General features: G+C 40.5%; 1 protein-coding gene across 2 annotated transcripts in view; it reads left to right on the plus strand.

The window, feature by feature from the left end:
* PPP2R3B (protein phosphatase 2 regulatory subunit B''beta) overlaps nt 1-19,133 on the plus strand; it is a 46,050-nt gene that overhangs the window by 6,371 nt on the left and 20,546 nt on the right. The window contains exon 1 of one of the 2 annotated variants that reach the window (XM_087938414.1): nt 13,097-13,358. The exons of the other annotated variant lie outside the window; for it this stretch is intronic. Within the exon in view, the coding sequence (XP_087794540.1) occupies nt 13,212-13,358 (147 nt within the window). The 5' untranslated portion in view covers nt 13,097-13,211. Of the gene's footprint in view, nt 1-13,096; nt 13,359-19,133 lie in introns of those variants that run through there. 2 annotated transcript variants of the gene reach the window in all.

The following is a 19,133-nucleotide window of genomic DNA, read 5'->3' on the forward strand; positions in this document are numbered from 1 at the left end:
CCCTTCCGCCCCTCCTGCTTTGGCAGATTATCTGCTTTTTCAATCGAGGTGGCGTTTTTTCTTCCGCCTCTGTTAGTTCGCGTCGGCCCCGGCTACCATTTTGGGTGTGCCTCGTGGCCAGATGCCATTTTGGGTGTGCCTTGTGGACGGACGCCATTTTGGGTGTGCTTCGTAGACGGACGCCATTTTGGGTGTGTCTTGTGGCTGGATGCCATTTTGGGTGTGCCTTGTGGACAGCCGCCATTTTGTTTTGGTCTTTATCTCAGCTGCGGTGACTTTGGAGGCACAGAGCCGGACCGGAAGGCCTGCTAGTGCCTTTATAACTGAGTACCGTGACTCCTAGCCCTGCTACTCTATTTATCCTTTTTATTGTTGGCTATTCCCGCAGCAGTATACAGAGGCGAGGTTTGAGGCCTTGTTAATTCCTCCCATTTTGTTGGGAGGTTGCCTCAGGAGGCCCTGCTTGGTTTTTTTGCCTGCCATTCTTTCTCAGTTTTTTTGTGGCCTCAGCGTTCATTCGACTCTTTGGCCTTTTTTTGTATTCTTATCCTTTTTAAGTACCTGTGTTTCTGGTCTTCATTCTAACTATTGTCTATAATCATACGGATCTGGTAAGCTCCAATTGATCCCACCTCCAAAAAAAATAAAAAATAAAAAAAATTAAAATTAAATAAAAAAAATATAATTAATATTCGCAATAGACCCAGAAAACAGTTAATATATTTTTACGATAAAAATTTTTCCAAAAGGGGGATGCAGTTCAACTATAGGATATCTGGCCTTGTTGTAGGTCGAACTCCTAGGTGTGCCAGCTGCCTCTTTGAGTCTACTTTCTGTATTTCTCACCTTCCTTGTTATGGCAGAGGACAATCCCAGAGGACCTTCTTTGAAGGCCAAGTCTAAGATACACCATCTGCGTAGGCAGGCCAAGGAGTCCCCCAAGGCTTCTCACAGGGACGCCCTAAGGCGCCACAAAGCCTTTGAGAAGGAATTTGACAGGCGTTCAAAGGACTCTCAATCTGTAACCTCAGTCCCTAATATACCCACCCCTTCTAGCTCCGCTCAACCTCACCTTCTGCCAGAACAGATTTCTCTTTCTAGACGCAGTTCGCCCACTCGCAGCCCCCAAGCCGCTCGGGCACCTGAGGCTACATTCACACCTGCCACCGCTGGACTGTGCCCAGAGGAACCATCCACAAGCATTATCCCAGACAGTATCAAGGAGTGGATGCAACTGGCCATCCGCCAGGTAATTGCGGAAGGTATCCAGCAGTTGTCCAGACCAGGTTCTCAAATGATGGCACACGAGGTCGGATCCGCTTCTGGCAGATCCCTCCCCAGACCGGAGCATCGCCATGGTCAGGTACTTTCTCAAGGGGAGATCCCCTTTCCAGAAGAGGAGGAGGAAGAGGATATGGGGTCTTCAACACTTCGGGGAAGAGGAAGAATCGGATAGGGGGTCCTTACACTACTCTGAACCCTTGTCAAAGGTGGAGCTGATGGAAGGAGAGATGTCTGAGGACGAGGGGATTTCTCCGGATCAACCCACCTTCGTAGGCCTATTCAAACCCCATCTGTTCAAGCCCTTGCTATTCAAGGCAAAGAACATTTCAGGCCTAATGTCTCAGTCTTCCTCTGGCTCTTCCTCAGCAACTCCCGGAGACCCAGAGGACTCTATCTTCAAGCAGCCGGTCGTAGAGGCCGAGGTTATTCCCACTCCACCCATTTTCACCGACTTAATAACAAAACAGTTGTCCTCATCGGGGGGCCCCCGCCCCCTCCAGTCAGGACAAGAGATCTTTTAATCTCGATACGGATTTCTCTTCCCTGTTAGACATGCCTGAAGTGGATGACCCCATAGTTAGATTAGCATCATCCTCCAATCCAACTGATGCCCTGGAAGCTTTAAAACCAGAGGACAAACGGGCCAAGATGGCGCTACGCCGGGCTCATCTATCCGATGCCTGGGCCATTCGATCAGCCACAGCCGCATCCTTTTTCACTCGATCTTCCATCAGATAGCTCCGCCAGTTGAAGCAGCATGTCCCCCCATCTAACACCAGGGCTCACCAGGACATTGCCAAGTTTACAGCTGCGGCAGAATTTGCGGCCGATGCCACCTTTCAATCTGTGAAGTTTTCCTCCCGGGCCATCTCCTCACACGTTACAGCCCGACGTCTGCTCTGGCTTAAACACTGGCAAGCAGACATCAAGAATAAAGCTAAATTGGCTTCTGCTCCCATCTCGGGAGGCAAATTATTTGGCCCGGCCCTGGAACCACTGTTAATGGAAAGCAGAAATAAAAAGAAATTCCTCCCATCTCTTTTTCGCAGGCAGGAGTCCAGAGTGTCCCAGCCCTTTCGAAGGGGCTCCTTTTGCACCCCATATCAATCAACCTTCTCTCCCAGGTTCCAGAGATCCCCATCCTTTCGACCGGCTTACCAGGACCAGGGCGACCCAGGTGACAGGAATAGGAGAGGGGCCAGTTACAGGAGACCCTTCCGGGATGCAGGAAGTAAATCGTCCCGGCGCCCCAGATAGTTCCACCACTATCCATCCCATTGGCGGCCGCCTCAAATTTTTTGCCGGCCAGTGGGAATCATCCACTTCTGATAATTGGGTCAGGAACACTGTCAAATTCGGCCTCTCCCTTGAGTTTCAGTCTCCTCCTCCGGAGCGTTTTATGGTTTCCCCCCTTTCCAGAGACCGCACCAAGCGTGCTCTCGTAGAAGCCGCTATTAAACACCTTTCCAAGATCATACAGCCTGTGCCATCCTTGCAGCGAGGAAAGGGGTTTTACTCCCATCTTTTCTTAGTTCATAAGCACTCCGGAGGCTGGAGACCCATTCTAGATTTAAAGAGTCTTAACCGTTACATTGTCCGTCATAAGTTCAAGATGCATACTCTTCAGTCTATTCTTCAGGGCACCAGGGAGGGAGACTGGCTCACCTCCATTGACCTTTCAGAAGCTTACCTTCACATCCCTATTCATCCCTCGTTTTTTCAATTTCTGCGATTTTGCTACAATTGACCAGTACGTGGCACTCCCCTTTGGTCTAGCCTCTGCCCCAAGGACCTTTACCAAGGTTCTGGCAGCCCTTGTGGCTCACCTCAGGAATTTCCCCATCCGCATTCACTGCTACCTGGATGACATCCTCATCCTCTCCCCTACCAAAGACCAATCTGAGAGGGATACTAGAACCACTCTCTCGGTTCTTCAGTCCCATGGTCTTCTCGTAAATTGGGAGAAGAGCCAACTTTCCCCCTCCACCCGGATAGCTCACTTAGGGGCAGTTATTGACTCAGTTAAAGGTAAGGTTTTTCTTTCCCCTGAGAGGCTTCTCAGCATCTGGAAGTCCATCAGGGAGGTTAGACACGCAAGAAAAACATCCTTACTGAGTCTATCAAAATTGCTTGGCAAATTGGTTTCATGCATATGCATTGTTCCCTGGGCCCGTCTACATACCAGATCTGTGCAGTGGTTCCTGCTACCCTATCAACGCTCCGGAAGAAGCAACTCAAAAGCCATGGTGAAGGTTCCTCCAAAGGTCCTCGCTTCGCTCCTCTGGTGGACCAGGCCTGCTACCAACAAGGGACATCTCTTCAAGGAGCCCCAAAGAGTCGTTCTCACGACAGACGCCAGCCTATCCGGATGGGGGGCTCACGTCCATTTGCTTTCAGCCCAGGGCACTTGGTCAGCACTTGAGCAACATTGCAGTATCAACTGGCTGGAGCTCCATGCAGTCCACCTAGCTCTACGCACCTTTCACCCTCAGGTGCGTGGGTGTCACGTGCTGGTCCTGATGGACAATATTACGACCAAGGCTCACATCAACCGTCAAGGGGGCACACACTCCATCCGACCCATGAAAGAGGCCGAGCAGCTCTGTCGCTGGGCAGAGTCCAACCTCTTATCCATCAGGGCAGACCATATCTCGGGGATCTCAAACGTTCAGGCAGACTGGTTGAGCAGCGCCACCCTAGACCAGTCGGAATGGCGCCTGCACCCCTCCCTGTTCAAGGAGGCCTCAGCGATATTCAGTTGTCCACTGCTGGATCTGTTCGCATCTCCGCTCAACGCCCAGACTCCCAGATTCTTCTCATGCTACCCCACCCAGGAAGCGGAGAATCACGATGCCCTACGCTACCCATGGCCCACAGGGCTCTTATACACTTCCCCCCTTCCGCTAATCCCCAAAGTGATCCAGAAATTGATCCTCGAGAGGGCGGAAGTTCTCCTGGTTACCCCGTACTGGCCCAGGAGACCGTGGTTTGCGGACCTTTGCAGCCTGTCAGTGGCCCCTCCTTGGAGGATTCCGCCAGACAGGATCTCCCTATCCCAGGGACCTCTTCAGCATCCAGATCCACAGTGGCTTCAGCTAACCGTCTGGAGGTTAAGCGGGACCGTCTTAAAAAGGAAGGCTTGTCCAATCAGGTCATCAGTACCATTCTGGCAGCAAGACGGCCTTCGACCACCCGCATATACAATGCCACCTGGAACAGCTTTTGTAAATGGTGCCACAAGTCGCTCATCAATCCACTTTCCCCATCAATTGCACAAATTTTGGCCTTCCTGCAGGATGGGCTGGACAGGGGCCTCTCCCCCAATACCTTGAGAAGGCAGGTGGCAACATTATCAACTGTTGTCTCTGGCAATTCTTCTGGCTCGCTCTCGCACCACCCGCGTATCTGAGCATTTCTTAGGTACCACCAATCTGCACCCTCCTGTGATCCACAGATACCTGACTTGGGATCTTAAAAAGGTGCTCACGGCACTGACCAAACCTCCCTTTGAGCCCCTGAGGGAGGCGTCTCTGCAATTCCTTACGTTTAAAGTGGTGTTCCTTGTAGCTGTCACATCGGCAAGACGGATATCTGAAATAGCAGCTCTATCCGTTAGAAAGGATCTCTGCATTTTCCACGCTGACTGGGTGGTCTTGCGACCAGATCCTTCCTTCTTACCCAAGGTCAACTCCGCTTTCCACAGATCACAGGAACTTATCCTGCCTAATTTTTGCCCCAGACCTTCTCGAGAAAGGGAACAGCAGTGGCACACTCTTGATTTCTGACGGGAGCTTCGTATATATATTCATCGTATTCTTCCTTTCAGGAAGTCAGAGTCATTGTTCCTGTCATTTCAACCAAAGATGCTGGGTTTCAGAGTATCCCCGTCTACTGTAGGCCGTTGGATCAGAGCTACAATCTCCAAGGCCTATTTAACACAGGCGCTTCCTGTTCCTAGTGGAATTACCACACATTCTACAAGGAATGCGGCTACCTCAGCAGCCTGGGCTACCCAGGCTCCGTTAATTGATATCTGCTGAGCAGCCACATGGGCGTCTCCGTCTCCCTTTATTCGCCATTATAAAATTGATGTCTTTGCTTCAGCAGAAGCATCCTTTGGCAGGTGAGTCCTTCAACAAGTGATTAGAGACCCAGAGGAGATTCTGGCCCAGATGGAGTCCCTCCCATAGGACAGGCCATGCTTTGGTATGTCCCACTCTGGATGCTCGCAGCAGCTCTATGGAGAATGGGCGTTAGTCCTTACCTGATACGCCCTTTCTCGTCGAGCTGCGTAGAGCATCTAGCCCCACCCTAATTTTGTCCGTCTGGTGGGGAATCCTGTTTCGGCCAATGATTCAAGCAGTTTATAGTTGAGAGTTGTTCAAACGCTAAGATGAGGGGATGCAATTCTGTCTTCTCATCTTCGTAAAACTGGGGAACGCTACGGAGGAGTCACGTGGAGGAGGAGGAGTGTTCCTCAATTATAGCTCAGCCTGTGAGAGCGAAGACTGGAGCACCTCCCACTCTGGATGCTCTACACAACTCGACGAGAAAGGGCGTATCAGGTAAGGACCAACGCCTATTCTATCAGTGTCCCTAACACATTGGTTGATTGTGGCCTTGGCTTTTTGAAACTCCACAGCAATCATGAGTTCCCAGGCAAAAGGATAAGACCTGATTTTTCTCTCTATTACCCTTTTCCAGACAGATCAAAAATTTTCTTGAATGTTTACAAGTATCAGGCTTGGCAAAGTAAATATTAATATTTAAACTATTAAATATTTTAATATATTTAAATATTAAATATTTAAACTATTGATAGCTAATTGATTAGATCTTTTGAGTGTCAGATAAACAAAAGGCAGAAAATTAATAAATGACTGTCTCATTTCTCCTCTGCTGTGGTTGCAGACATATAGATGCATTGTTAAACAAGTAAAATAGTCCTCAAAAATTTAGACGTGACTTTTCTAATGGGATGCAATACTTATATTTAACATAGCTGGACACTGTTTCCATGTTACATACTTTAAGTTCAAATGAGATGAGATGTCAGTTGTACAATGAAAAGTTAGCAATAGCAGTAGCCTGATTGTTCTCAGGGGTGTGTGTGTGTGTGTCCGTCCTCCAGGAATCAGATAGATACTGAAAAAGCATGTCCTATTTTGTTTGCCGATTATCCGATTTCCAAATTATCGATTTAATATTGCAATTTTAATTTGTTGGCAGATTTCAGATCTCCTATTGTATAATAATTATCTCTAAGATCTCTCTTCAACTCTAGGAGAGCTGGTCACCCTAGATCATCTTAGCTAGAATCCTGCCTATCTGTCTATTTTGAGAGGAGAAAATATCCATAAGGTTTTTTGAACATTTCCACCTCTGCTTTAATCTTTTGGAAAAATCAAGCATCCACAGTGTCATAGATAAATCTTCCCTTTCCAGCATAACAAAAACTCTTCATGAAAATCAAACCAGCCAGGGACCCAAAACTGAGAATTAGTAAGTTGGCAATTCCCACAAGTATTTCAAAAGTAGCAATCCCAGATAGCATCTCATTAAAGAAGCATCAAAGAATCTGGAAAATAGTTTTCAGAATTATTGAAGGCAAATTTCCCAGCAGTTTAAACTTATATAAACACAGAACTGGAAGGTATATACAGTAGTTTATTACTTTAGATTTGAACATTTTGGCCTTTTTGGCATTCAGAAAGTAGATATGAAGCCAATTTCAGGCTTTTTTTTTTTCAGAACTTTTATTAGTAAGAATGGGAACAGTTTACTTTTCAGAGGTGTCTCACTTCTATTTCCAACCTTAAAATACTTTTTAAAAGGGGGCTGCAAAATGTCAGCCTCTTACCTTTCATTAATGTCACTATATTATAGAGCCCTTTAAAAGTCAGAAGTCTCACTTGCAATCCATGCCTTCTCAAATGTTGTACACTTTTGTTTTATATTCTTGTGTTTTTGAATATACACTGTGTTGCAACTATTGTTTTTGAAAGTGATTCTCAAAGTCATTTATTTAGGTTTTGAGTACAGATTCCACTGAGAGAAGGCAGTTGGCCTATCTTAGTAGGTTGTGCTGGGCATTCATCCTTACAAATGTTCTGAATTTCTGATGAGCTCAATTTAGAGCAGATGTTGAAGAATCTGGTTTTGCATTTCAGGCTTTTATTTCCTATATTGCAGGACTTCGTAGAAATTACAGAAGAGAGTACATAGGGCATTATTCCAAAGCTATAATTAAAGGGGAATTATTAACATGAGACACTCCGTTTTACACTGAAAATGTACACATATTGAATTAGAAACAAGCTGCGATGATTCAAATAGAATTCACTTCTAGATAGATGCAAATAGGGCTACAAACCTAAAATGTGTGGCTTATATTAAGATGGTGCCATAAGCTAATATTTTTTTTAAAATAAATTATAATATCTAAATGCAGTTTTAAAGAGTTGGTATAAAAGTGATGTAAAAGTTTTATTGATAAGATACAATTTTCCAAAAACATGTCATTATGCTAACCTTCTATAACCTATAGTCCTCTCTCTCTCTCTCTCTCTCTCTCTCTCTCTCTCATATCATGGAATGAATTAATATAAATATGTACTGATTCAAAAAGAAAGTCATAAGAAGTACCTATTATACTAATATAGGTAATGTACATTGGATAGACTCATGACTCAATTGCCCTTTGGAAAAAACCTGTTTTTATTACTGAAGAAGACAGTCTGTAGTGAAAGAAATCAGATGTGCTTTAGGAAGACATTCCAAAGGATCAGAGGAGCCACTGAAAAGGAACACCAGCAGGCCTTATCCCTCCACACTTCCCTACAATGGGGAACCACTAACAGTTTCTCCTAGGTAAATTAAACTTCAAAATAACTGCAGATAGCTAGGCACCAAGCCAAGTAACGCTTTATAGGTCCGAGACCAGAATTCCTGTCATTAATCAGAGGCAGTTGTTAAGTGAGTCACACCTAATTTTATGACCTGTTTTGCCACAGTTGTCAAGTGAATCATGCAGTTGTTAAGCAAATCCACTTTACTTGTCAGAAGCCAACTAGGAAGGTTGCAGGTGGGTATCACTTGAACCTAGGATGCCCGAGGCATCATAAACACATTCCATTTGCCAGGCACCCAAATTTTGATCATGTGACCACAGGGATACTTCAATGGTTACAAATATCAGGACCATTGTAAGTCACTTTTTTCAGTGATGTAACTTCAAATTAATAGTTGTAAGTCAATAATTATTGGTACCTACAGGTGAAACTCGAAAAATTAGAATATCATGCAAAAGTCCGTTTATTTCAGTAATGCAACTTAAAAGGTGAACCTAATATATGAGATAGGCCCATTACATGCAAAACAAGATAGTTCAAGCTGTGATTTGTCATAATTGAGATGATTATTGCTTACAGCTCATGAAAACCCCAAATCCACAATCTCAGAAAATTAGAATATTACATGCAATCAATAAAACAAGGATTATACATAGAACAGTATCGGATCTCTGAAAAGTATAAGCATGCATATGTACTCAGTACTTGGTTTGGGCCCCTTTTGCAGCAATTACTGCCTCAATGCGGCGTGGCATGGAAGCTATCAGCCTGTGGCACTGCTGAGGTGTTACGGAAGACCAGGATGCTTCAATAGTGGCCTTCAGCTCTTCTGTATTGTTCGGTCTCATGTCTCTTATCCTTCTCTTGGCAATGCCCCATAGATTCTCTTTGGGTTTTCTGCACAATTGTTAGGTCAGCAGTCTTTCCCATGATTGTGATTCCTGCTGAACCAGACTGAGAGACCATTTAAAGGCTTAGGAACCCTTTGCAGGTGTTATGACACTTTGAGCCTAGAATATTGAACCTTTTCACAATATTCTAATTTTCTGAGATTGTGGATTTGGGGTTTTCATGAGCTGTAAACCATAATCATCTCAATTACGACAAATCACAGCTTGAACTATCTTGCTTTGCATGTAATGAGTCTATCTCATATATTAGTTTCACCTTTTAAGTTGCATTACTGAAATAAATGGACTTTTGCACGATATTCTAATTTTTCACGTTTCACCTGTATACTAGCACTTTAAATTACATCCAGAACCTTATTGATAACCAGTACTCCATCCACATTATTTGTATAATGTGGTCCACTAGCTAGCAAAAGCTGATTAGAACAAAAATCATTGCAACTTCCAAGTGATCTTCAAAGTCAGCCATATGTAGAACATGTCTAAGCCAGTCATAACAGGGGCATGAATCATTGTAGCCTCATCCCTTTCTCTCCAGGTAAAATGTCACAGCTTTGATGAACTGATCAGAGCTGGAGCACACACCACTCTGGGCTGTAGCCTTCAACTACAGATGCTTTTCTAGTAGGAAATGTGAATGGAGAAGAATCCCAATTATGGACCTTCCCCTTTCTGTATAGTGCCACCCTTTCAAGAGACACCCCTATAGTTGACAATTCTGAGGAATAAATACGATTAGTGTCTTACTAAGATTAAGTTTAATTCTGCTTTTCCATCTAGACCCTGATATCCTCCGTGCATTAGGATAGGACTTCAACAACATCGGTAGTGTGTCCTGAAGTAGCAATGTAACAAGTGGGCATCATCAGTATATTGATGATCCTAAACCCCAAACCTCAGGATGAACTCTGCCAGTAGTTTCATAGAAATATTAAGTAGGTATGGAGAGAGAATGGCATTTTCTAATACCCCGCAAGAGGGTAGGCAACAGGCTGATCTCTCCTGCCACCTCATCAATGATTGAGTAAAACTGTCCATGAAAGGAACAGAACCACTGGACAGAGAACTCCCAGTCCTCTTCACAGGCGGTCCAGAGGATATCATGGGACATTTCTGGAGCAGATAGTAAAATGAGCCAGAAGTGCTTTGAAAATTTGCAATGATTTGTAGAGGTCAATATGACTTTATTAGGAAAAAATATAATCAGACTAATGATCTTTTTCATTAGCTAAGATCATCAATATGTTGTGAGAATGGTGTGAGCAGGATATACCTTGTCTTCTCCAGGACATTCTGTTTTAATAAGGTAGTTAAACATAACTGATTGCATAAGATAGATTCCAGGTTTATTTGCAAACAGCATTCATAAAGTTATCATCAGTGGTTTCTTCTGAAAGTCAAATGAGGTGTCAAGTATTGGCTATATAAATTATTGTTGTTTTTTTTTAATTGAGATGCTATTCTTCCTTGGTCCACCATGGTGACAAGGAATCCTACTGTTAGGATTGTTTAGCTCCTCATGTGGCAGGAATCAAGGCTGTGTGGTGAGGAAGATGTAACTTTCTTTTAGTGAGTTCACAGAATGCTCCAGCACAAGAGATCATTTCATGGTCTTTGCTGGCTGCTCAACAAATAATCAAAAATGGTGGGAGAAGATCAATCTTCCCAATTCCCACATGTTGCTTTATCTGATGATGGTGGGGGCTCAGTGTGGTCCCTTGACACATCTGAATAAATGTCTGAAAGTGATTTAAGATGTTAAACCCTAGCGGAGAAAAGCTGCTACATTCTTTCTGCAAAAGGCCTGTTAAATGGATAGAGGTAAAATACAATCTGCCGTGCAGCAATAGCTTTCTGCCTTGTCTATAAAGTCCAGTTAATGAGCATAGATATTTTAAAAGACTGAAGCTCCATTGGGTACATTTTCTGTTCCACAGGTCGAAATAAACTATACCTCTTAAAACATTGTGTTAAAAACTTAAAGCGTAATGTTTATTTTGCGTATCAGATGTTTCTTTTTGTCAAGTCCTTTCTTGCTTTTTACTAACCTAGCAGGAATACAACCAGATTCACTTTCCTGGATGTTTTATTCATAGGTCACATAACTTTCACTTCTCTTTCCGTATACCCTTACTAATTTGCTTGGGAGGTAAACTGTTCTTCCTGGCAAGGCTCCATCAATTAGGCAACTCCCGGCTGCCAGAATTTCAAAAGTATCTGTCCCAGCTATGCTCTTGGACAGAGAGCTCTGTTGGCAATTTGGACCAAATTGTAGTCACACCAAGTGCATCTCCTTGGCTGGGTGATGTCCCCTGCATTCCACCTGATAGTGATCCTTCTGATCTCCCTCAGCTGCCCCGGACTTTGCAACAGTTGCAGAAGGGAGAAGTTAAAAAGTGACAGATACTAAAAATGAATATGAGAAAATAGCATCTCAGTTAGCTGTTGATTGCTTAAGCTATTTATTGAGTGTTATGCTCTTTGCTGACAAGGGAAAGGATGAACCAACGGGATTGGGCTAGCCCTGTTCACTGATTTAAAGTTGCTCTCTATAGATGCAAACTGCTTCACGTAGTAGTAGTTATCTCTCTCTCCTTTTTTGAGCAGGCAAAGAGACAATACTCCTTGTATCACAGATAAAACTGTATGCATAGATTACCAAATAATATACTTTTATTCAGCTAATATACAAAATTCACATAAATAACAAATGGAGCAAGTCACTAAAACAAAGTACAGTAAATTCATAGTGTTATATGGGTCTGATGAAATCAGTTCTTCAGTCTGATTTTAAAGTTGATTGGAAAGAGTCTGTCTGTGGTTACACATTTGTAGAAAGAGGAATGTGTGCTTCTCGTCAGTGTTATTCTGGTTTTCCCTTTGGATTCTGATTCACATGGTAATCAAAAACCCAAATGGAAATTAAGCTATAAAAAAATAAGAATTTACATACACCAAATTTTCATTGATAGATTTGAATCTTATGGTTAATTAAGAATGGATGGTCAACTGCCTTAACTTTCCAGTTAGTTATTTCTAACCACACTTATTCTATTAACAAATTCTATTAACTGACAAGTCTCAAAAAGGAGTATGTTTTATAGAAATAGTTTTCCTTTGAGAAAATACTTGCAGACACCAAAAACTAAAGAAGCTCAAACTTATAAAATTAGATGTTTTTAATAGGTTGATATTAGTCATGAGATATTAATATTTAATTTTATACTGGTCTTATAGGGAGGATGATGTAGATTATTTGGTTCAATTGACATGGCTGATCCTTATTCATACAATATTTCAGTTTTATTGCTTTTATAAAATAAAGTAGATCTACACTGGATGAGGGAGAGCTTAGGCATTGATAAAATCTAGTCAGTGCAATATTCCAATATTAAATGTAAGCTTTTCAGGGATATTTCCTTTTAATTTAAGTATGTAAGAAAAACAACATTTTATTAAGCCTCTGTTTATAGTTGTATTCTATAGGGTTTGTGAAAGGACAAGTAGGTAGACCAAAAATATGCTGCTTTTTTACAAATGATGATAATCAAAAGTTGGTCAATATCAACCATCCTTGAAAATGAATTTAGATTTTTTTTTTTTTGCTTTATATGTGTAGCTTACTTTCATAAGCAAAATTATTATACTGTTGTGGGGAAAATAGGAGGAGGAATGCGTACTAGATATGTTTGCAGCTTTTAGTTATTTATAAAAATAACAAAGGCGGATACAAATAAATAAAAATTTCTCCTGTATTTCAGTTTTTTAGGATATCCAGTGAGAATATGTAAAAGACCTTTCCAAATTTCAAAGGGCCTCCAAACCTAATCCTAAATGGATTACTGTGAGACTGTTTTTCATTGTTTTTTCTAAACCAGATGTTTATTTTATTGATGGTTAAGAATATCACTTTTATGAGAAGCTCACCATACCATTAAAACATTGGTATGTGTGAAGTAAGGATAGGCTACTAAGTTGCTTTCCTGTCTGTGTTTGCAGTCCTGGCAAGTTCCCTTTTAATGTATGGAGCAGGCTACGCTGAACTGGCTCTCAGAATAACACAGAAGTAAAACGCAGCTGCTACTTTAAGTGGCACTGTGTGATAATAGGACTCGGCTGTTTACTGGGACTCAAGAGCCCGGACTGGTACACACATAAGCATTATATGAAATCTGAAAGCATGAGGATAAAGGAGATTTCTTTACGACAAGACCCTGATCTGCGAAAAGAATTGGCATTATTAGCTCGAGGATGTGATTTTGTTCTGCCTTCCAGATTCAAGAAGAGGCTCAAAGCTTTCCAGCAAGTACAGGTTTGCTTTCTATTATGCATTTGGCTTGAGTATGCGTTTGGGGTTTTGGAGGGGAGTAAAATTCCTGCTTTGACTGGAAATGAGATCCATGTGCCTTACTACTTCATGATTTGAACTCTGAAAATTCTGGAAAATGTTCAGCTTGGTATAAAAAAAATGAATAAATATATATGCCTGGGTCAGAATCATTTTTAGAAAACTGCTTTCGTTTTTCCCCTCTTTTTTTTTTTTAGCCTTCTGACACTTAGTATGTCCACGAATTGTAAAAATATATAACCTGATCTGAGCAGGGTTTTTCTTTTTTTCATATTTTATTGAATAATTACATATTTGACAATAAATAATGCATTACAAGATGTTATTTGTACTGTAAAATGACATAAAGGACATTTGAAAGGAATGTTATAAGTGAGTGAACATTGTTTTCTTATAGCAGAAATCATAGGCTTCAAAAGTGTTGATATTTAAGATCAGATAATAATATTTGTGACCAAATAGAACATACTGAGAACTATTAACTGGCTTCAGTATTCAGTTCTTTAATTTCTTTCATCTTGCTCTTTACCAATGCGGGAATCTCAACAAGGACATAGCTGGACAGAAGATTAAATTTTCTTTCTTAAAGTTGTAAATATAATTAAAGCATTGACTTCTGCTGATTGTTGTCAGTAGCAAAATATTAAATCTGCAAATTACACAATTCATCAACACTTTTATTCAGGAGTGTGTAGTAAATACTGGTCTTGTAAATACTGTTTTTTTCCAAGAGTTTTTCCTGATCCCCTGATGCTCAGAAGTTGACTTTGAAATGCAAAGAGCGTGCATAGTTTGGTAGATTCCAGAGAGTCTAGATTTTCCACTATATGCCCGTGAATATATGGATTGTGCAAGGTTAATCAGAAAGAAGGAATGATATCAATAGAGGTAGGATAAGTAATACATGATGGCCCTTCAAAATACAATGATAGGCTCCCATTTTCTGTTTTCCTTGTGAGTTTTGGATATGGGCTGAAGGCTGAACAAAGTTTTGAATTTCTCAAAGACTAGAAAGTTCCCTCTCCCCAAGATGGATGGGAGGGAAAAATTATAAGCAAACAGAGCATAACTGAAGTGTTTTAATATGTGAGTTTTAAGTTTTCAACCCCCCCCCCCACCTTTTTTTTTTCCAAAAGAAAAAGAACGTTAAACTATTCTGTGGATTTTTGTTGGTGGTGGTTTTGTCACTGCAAAACTGTCCAATTATCTTTATGTATAAAATCTACTGATTTAAATATATTCTACAAAATGCACTTTCCACAATAATTTAATAACATGTTCTGGCACTCAGGAGACCAGTTGGAAAAGGCTAGATTAGGTCAGGCATCCAGTGAATTCTTCCTGGGGGAAAAGATTTAAGCTATGCCCTCTTTTGCAGTCAAACTATCAGCTTCTCTCAGAATTGTTGCTTCTGTTCCAGATGTCATCATATCTTTGCACAAAAGTTTCAACCATTGTGAGACTGTTCATTTGAAATAGTATGAATAACTTTTTAAAGAAGAAAAGTTGAAACATTTTAAAAATCCACATACAATAGTATAAGAAGTTGAACTTAATTATTGGTGATTCCATTTAGTACAATGGCAATAATACAGTAGAAAGCTTGTTTCCCTCTGGAATTATTTTTTTTAACTTTCCTCTTTAGCAGAGTACACAGTACTTTTCAGTATTAACTTTTCCTTCTAACCACTTGAAGTTCTTTTGATGCCAGTACTCAGAAATGAATATTGTGTATCTTATGTACGCAGGCGGCTCCCTAGATATATATAGCAAAATAGATTAAGAAAGAACTCCTAAGGTTCTTGAAATGGTAATGTGAAATAGGTGAAGAGGATATGTCTTTGCAGCTGCCATTTCTTCTCACTGGTGGCTTGCCTTCCTCTCCACTGGAATCTTTATGTCCTAAATGAATTCTGACCATGAAATCTAGAAGTATCCAATTTTCAAATTTTGCTCATGGTGTTTATAGCAATGAGTAAGAGATGCAGAAACTTGTTTTGGATTGGAGAACTGTTGTGTTATAAGATCTATCTCTTAAGTATTTAAATATTAAAATGCACATTTTACTTTATTTTACATTTTTATGGTTTTCCTTCTTCATAATGTATCATGCAGTAAATGACATTGCATATGAATATCAAATATACTTCGATGCAATGTCAGCAATGTTGGCTGCTCAATGAAGACTTAATAAAAATATTCTTGGTCTTCAAATGCATTGCTGAATATTTTCTATTTATGCATCCTATTATGGAAAATTTTAATCTGCTATTTTAATTTATCTGATTTAAGAATGAGTATTTTATTTACTGCTGGCTTTTTCTTCAAAGCTCCTAATCAAATAAAATATAAGAAGCAGTCCAGGAGAGAAGCAGTCATGTTGAACAGACTACAGCCAGGGAATTTGTAGACTATTGAATTTTTAGAACTTTCATACACAAATCAACATCCAGTTTGGCCCTAGAATTCAGAGACCATTGCCAGTATCTGTCATCTGATCCATGTTTTGCTGCTCCCTGATATAGCTATTGACTTCAACTGTTGGATAGGATCATGCAATTCCTGCTGTTACATTTTATTCTTTTGTTGATGAGAACTGCCTTTCAAATAAGATACTTTGAACTTGATTGTGACTGATCCTATATTGCAAGTTGGAATTAAATGCATCATTGGCCTCAAAAATTGGATGGCAGCTTGCCTAGACTACAAAGTTAATGGGTTTGTTTATGGGTTAATTACACAATATAAAATATTCAGAACAAATTCGTGGATTTTAAAGGGCCATTAGTGATTGAGCCCAAATGATTGCTTAAAACAATTAGTACAGAGTTGTGGGTGCTCCATCACTGGTTTTCAGGAAAAGATTGGACAACTATTTGTCTAGGATGATATAAGGACTGAGGATATAAGGCAGTTGGACTGGGAAACCTCCCAGGTCCCCTTCTAAGCTATGATCCTACAAGAATCCAAGTTAAAGCATTCCTAACAGATGGCTGTGTATCCCTATCTAAATAAATCCAGTGAAGGGGAGCCCATTACTTGTCTGGGTATTTGTATCCACTGTCATATTCCTCCTATTTATTTTATTTATTTGTTTATTAAATTGTGTGCCACCAATGTTGCTTCAAGGTGACTCCTTGGTTTTTTTTTTTCTTTCTTTCAATCAGAATCTGCCTTCCTGCCATTTAAACTGAATATTTTGTCTCCTGTACTCTGGAATTATGCAAAACAAAATTTGATCTTATGTGTAATGTGCTTTCATATACAGTATTTTTCAGACTATAAGACGCACTCCTCCCCCCCTGCAAAAAGTGGGTGGAAATGTCTGTGTGTCTTATATAGCGAATAAGGGCCCATCTTTGGCCTCCCAAACCCTCCGTGTGTCCCGTTTTTTTGCCTAAAATGGGCACGTTTTTGGCCTGCAGAGTGCTTCTGGATGCTGAGGAGGGCAAAAACAGGATGTGCGGAGGCAAAAAACTATTTTTTCTTGTTTTCCTCCTCTAAACCAAGGTGCGTCTTATAGTTTGAAAAATATGGTAGTTCAAAGGTTCAAATGTATAGATTCTCAAACTTCTCATAGCCAAGCATGCCCAATACCTTCAAATTCTTTTCATAGGGTCTAAATCAGGGGTGTTAAATTCTATTTCATTGAGGGCCATATCAGGGTTGTGTTTGGCCTTGGGGGGCCAGGGTGAGCATGGCTAGGGTGGGTGTGGCCAGCATGATGTCACTCATGTTGGGGGTGCCTGTGATGGCAGAGCACTCTGCCAGCAAAAAGGGGCTCCCAAGCCTCGTTTTTGGCTGGGATGGCCTCCTGCAACCTTCTGCCAGCAAAAACAGAGTTCGGGAGGGCCACACATGGCCCTCGTGAGCTCCACTTTTGCTGGCAGAGGCACCATGGGCCAGTCCTTTGCTGTTTCCAGGGTGGTCCCGCAGCCAGTTCTAAGCACCCCACCGGCCAGATCTGGGCCCCGAGCCTTGACACCCCTGATCTAAACCTTCTTTTCCTTCTCTGAACCTGTTCCAGTCACTGTGAATACATCTTAAAAGTATGGACGTAATAATTTATATGGGGTATGACTGAAGAAATGTAAATCGGAAATAGTTTCTGGTGATTTGGAAATTATACTCTTATTGTTGCAGCCAAAATTACTTTTTCCATTTTTGTAACTATATCATACTGCTGACTCATAATCAAGTGCAATTTGAATGTATTTCCTGTAAGTACTGTTATTAAGTCAGGTATATCATATCCTATGCATGCACATTGGAATTTGCTTTTTAAGTGAAGAATTTTACATCTGTTTCTGTTAAATTAATGTCATTCAATTGTTCCTGGGTGTTGTTTTTTTATCTTTGCTTTGAATTTTATGTCTATTTTCTTCAGTAGGATATTAGCTGCTCCATCCAATTGTATGGCAACTGCAAATTGATCAGTAGTTCTTCCACTTTTTCATCCAATTTATAAATAAAAATAGTTTTTAAAATATGGGATTCCAGACTGAATCTTGGAACATCCCACTGCATGCCTCCCTCCAATTTAATGAGGAACTTCTGATGAACACTCCTGGAGTATTTTTAAGCCAGCTTTATAGCATCTACCTATGATATCAACATCCCTTGGTTAACTAATCCTGAGCAGAATATTCAGTGTTGTAGGATACTTTTGCCAAACTGTTACTGAAATCAAAATATTACATCTAAAACTCTCCCAACTACATTTGACTACTTTAGAATCCTCCCAGATATCATACTAACTGAATTATAATTCCCAATTCATTCCTTTGTCCCTCTTGGAAGATAGGGCAACATTGTCTTCTTCAGTTGTCTTAGCATTTCACTAGAATTCTTAGAGATAAGATGTAAAATGTCAACTGACTTTGAACTGACCATGAACTAGTCCGTTCAGTACTTTAAGACGTAGCTCAGCTAAGTATGGAGATTAAAACACATTTAAAGTAGTATACATTCCGTTATCATCTTTCTCCCACTCCTAAACTTGAACTTTTCTTCATTGTCCGTTTCACAATTGTCTGCAGTTGACATTCCTTCTTGTTAGAAAAAATTGAGCCAAAAGAAGAGTTGAATATGTTGACTTTTTATTATTTTTTAGCCATTTGCTATCTCCATTGAAATATCCAGGGTACTGATTGTTTTTCCTTTATTCTGAGTATAACTAAAGAAGTCCTTTTATAGTTCTTGATCTTCTTTGCAAATCATCTGTTTAGAGGTTTTTCAAGAAATAAGATAAGAATGCTAGTAACTCTGCTCAGTACTATCGCTTTTCCTTGAAGCTTAGTATTGTTGGTGGGGTTTTTTAAAGCACTTTTAGTAATTATATTATAAACAGTATATTTAATTGTTTTAGAATGAGACAAACTGTGTACATAGTCTGATATGTTTTGTAAGCTTTAATATATACAGAACTTAGTGTGGCTGATCATGATTTTTTGATTGTGTTGCTCATGTGAAATAGAAAGAAACAAGAGTTTAAATTGTAAGTCAGTTTATTGGCTTTTAAATTTTGGACTGAATTCATGGAGCTGTACACAAAGTTTTGTGCCTACCCCAGGGCTCTTCTGAGCTTCCTTTTCCTGAATGAGGCTTTCATGCATCCTATTCTAGCCTCCAGTAAGGATTTCTTTTCTAATGAAGTACAAAACTTCAACAGTCAGTAGATTATATTGACATACAAACATAACTTTGAATTGTTTTTTTTTATACAGCATTTATATATAA

This window comes from Pseudonaja textilis, chromosome 8, assembly GCF_049901715.1.
Source record: "Pseudonaja textilis isolate UNSWEBS1 chromosome 8, rPseTex1.2, whole genome shotgun sequence".
Lineage (NCBI taxonomy): Eukaryota > Metazoa > Chordata > Lepidosauria > Squamata > Elapidae > Pseudonaja > Pseudonaja textilis.